Source organism: Pollicipes pollicipes, unplaced genomic scaffold (genome assembly GCF_011947565.3).
Source record: "Pollicipes pollicipes isolate AB1234 unplaced genomic scaffold, Ppol_2.1 Scaffold_6686;HRSCAF=7923_pilon_pilon_pilon, whole genome shotgun sequence".
Classification (NCBI taxonomy): domain Eukaryota; kingdom Metazoa; phylum Arthropoda; class Thecostraca; order Pollicipedomorpha; family Pollicipedidae; genus Pollicipes; species Pollicipes pollicipes.
The window spans coordinates 26,361,817-26,370,116 of record NW_023596921.1 but is presented as its reverse complement, the minus strand read 5'-3'; the positions used below and the strand labels follow the sequence as shown (position 1 = coordinate 26,370,116).

Sequence of the window (8,300 nt, the reverse complement as noted above, 5' to 3'; positions counted from 1 at the left end):
TCGGCAGCACACGAAGCATACCAACAGTCACAAACTTCGTTCTGAGCCCCACAGCCAGACAGGTTTCCGAACCAATAACCGCCACCACTACAGTACAGCGCGACTGTTCACAGACATCCAGCCGCAAACAGCAATCTTGCCACACATCCACGAACCCCATCAGCAACGCCTACGGCACTCCGCATCCGTAGTGACCCAGTGACGAACACCACACAGCCCACGTCAGCGCGCGTGCGCACCCAAAGGATATTGTTTCTCCTTGGCAGGCGGCCGCTCCCGCTCCCGCTCCCAGTCGTACTCGGGTGCGTAGCGTGGCTCGTCGTAGAACTCCACCTCCTCCTCCCGCTGCCGGGGAGGAGCGGCGGCGACGTCAGCGGTGGGCGGATCGCCGACTGACCGGCCTTGGGGGCCGGGGACGGACATATACGACCACACCCACGCTGGTGGGCCGATGGCGGGGCGCGGCAGGGACCAGTGATGGTGAAACACGCCAGCGTCAGTCGCAGGACGCAAACATTTACTATCTAGCTATTCTGTCGCGTTCGGAGTTCCAGTACCCCTGCTAAATGTTGGAATGACGGATGTAGCAAGAGCTTAGCAAATGGTCCATCTGTTTTTGTCATATGTAGAACAATACAATAGTGGCGCTCCGCAACTTACCAACGGTGGAGGGAGAATGACAGGAGCATGATGAAAAATCACAACAATCCCACAAGACATTCCACACAAACATGACAATCTAAACAAATTGCGCTAATATAACCATTTCTTGCAACCAGACTTGCCAACCCCGTGAGTACACTTCTGCACGAGAACCCCGTCCACACGGGCAGTGCCGTTGTCCTGCCTGACCTCAACATAGCCAGTGAGTGTAAACTTCTATTCCAGCCTTGAGCCAACCCTGCCCAGCGGCACGGCGGTCGGCCAGCATACCACCCACGCGCCGGCAGACGGGCCACGCCGCCAGTTTCGCCACCACCACATAGCCGGCAGCGTCTCACAGCATACCGGACGAGCTCGCGGCCAAAGCATTAATCGCTGCCGATTGCAGCACCGGCTGCGACAGCGCGCGACTGGGAGGACTTTCCGCCCACAGCTGGTCGAGCTCGCGCCACGAGAGCACGGAAAACAACCGGTCGATTGCTGCGAGTCGGGGATCAGTGGTGTGCAGATGAAATTTTCCAACACCCTATGATAAATGCATTTAGAGTCCGTCTCCAAAAGAACGGGCATAGTCGGTCTATAACGATTACCGTAAAACCGCAATGTGCGATATTTTTTAATACGCGTCTTCCCAGTGGCATGTCAAGATGTGCACAATGCCGCGAAGGAAATCACCCCAAGATCGACGACCTTCTAAGCCCACCGGCATTACATGCGCCAGACCTGTTAGATCCCGCTGCGCATTCAATCCGAGAATCCCACTCATTAAACCAGCAGAGAAATTGCACTTTCCACGCCTTTCATCCCCACGAATTAAAAGCAATCATTCCTCGCACATCTGCTGACCGCTGAACACACAGGACTGTGTAGTGGGTCTCGAAGGCCCTTCCACCGCCGGGGCGACGCCCTGCTCACCCTCTGCCTCCGTTGTCCTTGACCTCGCGGAACTCATCGCCCTCGGAGCGTCCGCTTCGCTGAAACATAAGCATGGGTCAGAAGGCGGCGCGACACAGACAGGCCCTGGGCACGTTATACGAGGCTCAGGAAGCCGTGTAATGACGCAGGGACACTTCGCCACTATGGGAGTGGAATAAGAGCACATTTTGGTTATTTTACGAGTGCAACCACTAAGACCATGGGAGAGACGGTCTCACGGTAAATTGGGCGAACTACCAGGCGATGGGTTTGGATCTACAGCCTCCACATCATAAATTCAGCCCCTTCTCCATGGTGCGAAGCCGTCGCCATGCAGTGGGGAACAATGCCACTGCCGCAGCCCGCTGCTGACTGCGGCGCCCGACCGTCCACGCTGTGAACGTGAACCGAGCACGGCCGCCTGGCCACTCACCGGGCTTGTCGTCATCCTTCTTTCGCTTGGACTCGATCGGCGATCCCCTGTCGTCCAGCGACGCCTGCCGGCGGCGTATGTTCGTCATCGGCAACAGCACGCGCGCAGCAGAGGGCGATCTCCACACTGCTGCCAGCATGGCAAACCAGCAACACGCAACACGAAATGCACTGGCGGCAACACAGAGAAATAGTGACAGAGGTCAGCTGGTGCCGGATCCAATGCCTGGCACCAATGACGAGACGGAGAGCATGGCTAAAAGGCACCAGACTAAATGGACACTAGCAGAATACAAGCGTCACAGCTCGCTACGTTTAAATTAACGACCTGATTAATGTCGGGCTTGTTTAAGCGGTCAGAGGTGACTTTACCGCTTACTGCAGGCTCAGTCGACAACTGGTTACCGCACCGGGTTACAAGCCATTCGGGTCATATACTACCAAGACCTTGGAAGCTGAGTCAGCCTATCGAACACGGCCATTTCTCGGGAATGACGTCCCATGCGGAACAAGCACACGACATGCGCTTCGTCACATCCAGCGGTTTACCCTTTTCCTTTCCTTCTTGTCTTCTCGTTTGTTTCTGATTTCCCCCTCCTCCAGGCCCTTCTCCGACTTCTTCCGTTTCTTTTTCTTCTCCTCGTCCTTCTCTGGCATTTTGTCCAACCTCTGTAATAAGATATGCCGGCCATCTGACCCCATTTTCGGGCGAAAGAAAGCTTCCAAACCCAAACCAACCGACAATAACATGACTAGGCAAACCAAGAAAAGCACGCGCGTCCGGGCCAAAACGGACAACCAGACCGTCACACACGGCACAACGGAACTCTAACCGTGAACAAGCTTGGCAGCATTGCAAAGAGCGAGTCAGCCCGAGCTTTAGCGGTCTGGACACGCCAGGGTGCTGCGTTCCTCCTTTACTGGACTGCAACAGTTGTGATACAGTACCTGAGGGCGCAGCATCGACTTCGATGCGGCACACACGTACGACCCGCGCCACTGAATCAACGTCGGCGCACCGAGAGGGCGGCTTCGGCGGCCTGGACGACACTTGCCAGCGCTCCGACGCCAGCAGCCCGACACGGCGCCGCGCGCGACGGGGGTCTTCCTGCGTCCGGCGGGGCGGCTGGCGGTCGCCCCCTTCCGCTCTTGGTTACGCGTCACGGGTCCGAGCTCTTGCACCGTCAGAGCCGGGCTTGTCGAGACTGCGGCTCCGACGGGCGTCGACTGGCCCTCTGGCCGACGTCTGTCCCACGCGCATCCTCCTGGGCTCTTCCGGGGCTGACGGCGCCGGCGGACGGCCCGCTCCGCTGTCGGGACCGCCCGCGGCGGGCGCTGGCGCGGCCGTAGCCAGCTCGCTCGGCTGGCCGCCGCCGCCGACTCCGACCGGGCAGCGGGACTTGACCGGACGAACAAACGACACCCGCCGACGGGAGACGCGTGACGCGTCAGGGGCGCGGCGGCGGGGAGGCGCGTACGTCTCGCAGGCCTTCAACCGGCGAGAGCACCCCAGCCGGCTCAGGAGACCGCGGGAGACGGGAGATCATGCTGGCCATCGAAAGGACGAGTCGAAGAAGCAGAACTCCAGATGAAGACCGTTTTCCATTCAGACCTCAACAAGAGCAAGCCGTCTACGTCCGACGTTACCTATGTGACGGTGTAGCGTACGGCTATCAGATCTCTCCGGTAACTGCACATTTCCAGCAGCGCCGACCTTGTTTTTTCTGCTCACTTGCTTTCCATAAATCTTGTACTGCAGACCTCGTGACTTGTACTAACACTGACCTCGTTTACGGACGGGGCTCACACATCACAGCCCGATCTTTGTGCAAAGGGAGAATATTATAAGTCTCATCACAGCAGAGACATCAGGAGACGTCACGCAGCGCAACCATCACAAAACTCCTTGAAAGACGCGGTCACAGTGAGCTTCAAACCTCCTGCCTGCTCCTGGAGACCTCGACTCCGATGGGCGCCTTACGTTACGACTTCCTGCTGCAGTGCTCGCGCAGCTTCCCCGCACCCGGCGTTGACGGCGCGCTACACTCCGGGAGGCGTCTCCCCGCTCACGCTGCTCGTGTCCAACCCGCCGACCGGCGGCCGCATCCTCTTCCCTCGCGCCGACACTTAACTATGCACACTGGTGGGCTTCTCTCCGACGGGGCGACTCGCCGTCGCCGACGGCGACGCCCGCGCGGCTCGGCGCCGGCGCGCGCGCGCGACCGCCCGGCGGCGGCCGGAGGGCGGTCGGTCGGCGCTGGCGCGGCGCTCCCTCCGCGCGCCGCCGCTCAACTCACGTCAATACTAACCTTACTCTCCACTCGGCGGCGCTTGGCCTCTGGAACGGAGACAGCAGCGGGTCAGCGACGCCTGCGAACTAGGCACGGACGCTGGCACGCAGGCGGTGCCGCCAAGCGCAACAATCCGCTGGTGTCTGGGAGCCGAGAGAGCAGACCTACAGCGGACATCCTGGCGACCACCGAACGATGTTGGCCTCCATATCCAGGCACAGACAAAGCTATCCTCACCGGACGCACACACGACCTCATAATGCCAAAACCAAACGCTCGCGCCGACCGCGTCAGCACCCTGCCGCCCCCCGGTGGCCGGTCACGTCCTCGCCGCGGGCCGGCGCGCGGACTCACCTCTGTCGACGTCAGAGGCCTCGGGCAGGCTGCGCACGGCCGAGCCGGCCGGCCGGCGCGGCTTCTCGAAGTACTCGTCCTCGACGACGCGGATCTCATCGGACTCCCTCTCCACGCGGCGGGTCACCTGGTCAGCGGGTCAGCAGGTCAGCGGGTCAGCAGGTCAGCGGGCCAGCAGGTCAGAGGTCGGCAGGTCAGCGCCGTCAGTCAGCTGACACCGCGGCGCAGCACAGGCCGTCGCCAGCAGCCGTCACCAACGGCCACACTTTTACGAGCACGTGCGCGCAGCCAGCTCACTGAGCGACCCGAATACAAACACGGCGCAATGAGTTTTTACGCGACTGGAATATCGGACCGGAACCACAGAAGCACTCGAAAAACACCTGCCAAAGGACAACCCCAGCACAACGTGTACCTGACCCACGAGCCCGCAGCGCCGCGTCCCGAGCGGGCGGCGCGACCGGCTGTCCCACGCGACACCGCACACCTTTTTGGTTTCCGACTCTGGCGTGCTGTGTTTGGAGGCCTTCTTGTCGCGCCGCTCCTCACTGCTGTCGTGCTTGCGTTCCCGGGCGCCGGCGCGGTCGGAGCGCGGCGTGCCGGAGCGACTCCGGGTCCTGTGGTCACGGCGCCGGTCAGAGCAGGCAGCGAGCGTGACCTGAGGTCACCCGCCGGCCGCCGTATCTGGAGCGCCGTGTGACCCAGGGCTCGGCAAGGGCGATGTGGTACAGGCACGGTACGCGCTGAGGTCCAGGCGAAAGTCAGCCGAGGTCAGATGTGTTACCCGAGCTCGCGGCATGGGCCAGTGCCGCTAAGATCGGCAAGCAGCCGTATGTAACTGCGACCAGAGATTACGCCACGAGTTTGACGGGCCTCGAGAGTTTACACCCTCAAATCGGTCCTCCGCCTGCACTAGCCGACGCGGATCGTTCGCCTGCACACACCACACATCCCCTGCAGCCGGCGGCCGGGGGGTCGCCGCACTCACTCGTCGTCCTTGGCGCGCTCGCGCGGCCGGCCGTCCCGCTTCTCCCGCCGGTCGGCGTTATCCGGCGTCTCGCGCTGCCGCGGCGGCTCCTGCTTCACCGTCACCGTCTCGGCCGGCGGCTCGGCCGGCTCTGCCGACGGACGGGGCACGCTTAGAGGTGCCCAGCCGGAGCGCAACACGTGCAGGTGGTGCACACCAGTAAGGCAGACATTTCCAGTCACGAGGGGAACGGACCAGTCTACACCTCCCGCGCCCGAGCCACACCCCTAATTTCCCGAGAAACTTTGACGTCCGTAAGTCTATCCTGGCCGTCTACACCAGCCTTCACCTTTAACTCTGTAGAATCACACAGCATGGCCAGGCTGAGAGAGGGTCGCCCCGTGCCCGGTAGGCCGACTCTCAGTCAGGCTCCGTGCTGCTTACCGTGCTTCGCGGTCACACCGTTGGCGACGGCGGCCGCCTCCTGGTCGGCGCCAGCCTTGGTCGGTCGCGCCTCCCTGCCGGCGGTGGTGGTGGCGGTGGCGGTGGTGCCGGCGGCGGCGGCAGCGGTGGCGGTGGCGGCGGCCGGGGCGGCGGCTGCCGCGGCCGGCTTCTGTGGCGAGACACCGCAGTCAGAGAGCGGGGCGGCTGAGCTGGCCGTCGGGGGCGCCACCACAATGCCCGACTGAGCCTTGTCAGGCGACGAGATAGCGTGAACACTTGAGCCATCAGTGTCAGCGTCCGAAGCCAGTCCGAGGTCTAATTTGGAAAAGGAAGGATTTCTGGGTCCTAGATCCGACAAGATGAAACCGCTCTATCCAGACCGCGTTACCGCTGATGGATTTCGACCACCAACGACGATGAGGGGCGCGCGGCCCAACACCGCCCGGCGGACCGACCTTGCTCTTGTCGACTGTGTGGAAGTCCTTCTCGGGGATGTAGGTGTGTTTGCGGGCGCGCAGCAGGCCGGCGTAGCTGGTGGCCATGAGCGCCAGGTCCTGCCGCTTGTTCTTCTCCGCCTGAATCACCTGCGGCCAGCGGACGGGGAGCGGCTCAGCTGGGGTGTCAGCTGGGCACACGGTCAGGTAAGCCGCCCTGCTGACACAGTGCCGGTTTCAACTGCGCTTACTGGCGCACAGATTCTCGCCCGCGTCCGGACTAGCCCCAGAAAGGCCAAAACGCGGAGGACGGGCAACAAATCGCTGTTGCAGAGTTCTTAGATCTCAGCAGTCTTCATACGCTCTTCAAAAGCTCCATATATTGACTACAAACAAGCGACTATAACAAACAGAGCTGCAAGAGCAGGCGTTTCCATGGAAATGCATAAGCGACGTTTCCATTATGCAGAGTGGGGGTGACAGCCAACATGCGTGGGACATCTCGCACCACAAACCATCTCCACCCCATAATCACGTCAGCAGGAATGCTGCTGCCTACCCTGGGGCTCAGACGACTTGTATGTCACGACACTGCACGGACTCTAGCCTCCCCTATCACACTGCGACGCCCCCCCCCCCTCCCTAGCGATGACGAACCGGCGACACCACGCCAGCGCCGCGGCGAGCCCCATCCGGGCGGCGCGACGTCCGCCTCTCACTCACCGCCTCCACCTTCTTCTCGACGATGTTGGCCACGTGACTAAGCACCGGGTAGCAGGGCAGGATCTTGATGAGGATCTTGAGCGCGTTACGAATCTGCACGTACTCCTTGCTGTCCAGGCAGGTGACGATCGCCTACCAATGACCGCAGGCCGGGTCAGGGATGGGCACGTGCCGGCGGCGGCTCACTGCTGGCGTTTGGCTCTGACGTGCTGCTGTTTCTATTTAGCTGAGAACTGCGACGAAGGCTGCCTAGGAGGGCGCAGGCGTATTTGGCAATTCCCTGTTTGGCGTGCGCAGTTACATTAAGTTTGAGACAATACAATGAATGTGAAAACCATATTACGGCAGGCATAACCGGCGATAGAGTAACCAAAACAAAGGAGCGTACATGGAAGCAGCACTGGGCTTTGAAGCGGATAATCAACAGTCCATAGAGGCAGTGGATGCCAACAAAAGACGACGCATCTCGTTTGTAACGCAGGTGCTCACCAAACTCCAGCCTGCAATCTACTTGAACATCACTTGAAATTACCAGTACTCTACAAAGAAAAGTGCGCACATTCCAGTGTGGCGCCTTGTGTTGCATCTTCACCACGACGCTCCGAATCCCAACCTTGGTGATTTTATAGAACCACTTGAAGCAGACGTGGCGGTAGTTCTCGTAGTCGACGTGGTCGCTGCGCTCGTTCTGCTTGTTGGAGACGCGGAACTTGGTGACGAAGCCGGGGAAGAAGGCGCACTCGCGCTCAAACACCTCGCGGCTGCCGTGCCAGCGCATCACCGTCTCCAGCAGGGCGCACAGGAAGCGGCCGTAGCGCGACGCCTCGTTCTCCGTGCACGACGTGAACGTGTAGGTGATGTTGCAGAACAGCTGCCGGAGGCCGGGCGCCAACAGTGACGGGCGGGAATGGTGCGAGGTGATGGCCGGAGCAGGACGCAACGGGACCGGCGGTCTCGGCGAAATGGGCGATACACACCAGTGACAGCACCGCAATGCCCGCTGATACATGGCAGTTATCGTGTGACACTTGCGGACTGACACGCAGCTCGGCGTGTTTGCGCGGCTGACCCGCGTTG

At 61.1% G+C, this 8,300-nt stretch overlaps 1 protein-coding gene across 1 annotated transcript; it reads right to left on the bottom strand.

Moving 5' to 3' along the window:
- Positions 1-222: 222 nt before the first annotated feature.
- On the bottom strand, positions 223-8,094 carry LOC119108119 (THO complex subunit 2; the record flags this gene model as incomplete). The annotated part of the gene is given in 13 exon segments (XM_037231697.1): positions 223-345; positions 398-401; positions 1,579-1,637; positions 1,965-2,075; positions 2,560-2,679; positions 4,320-4,348; positions 4,656-4,782; positions 5,143-5,272; positions 5,644-5,773; positions 6,067-6,235; positions 6,522-6,650; positions 7,224-7,355; positions 7,837-8,094. Coding segments are annotated over 13 exon segments (1,521 nt in total), but the record flags the coding sequence as incomplete, so codon positions are not given.
- Positions 8,095-8,300: the final 206 nt, after the last annotated feature.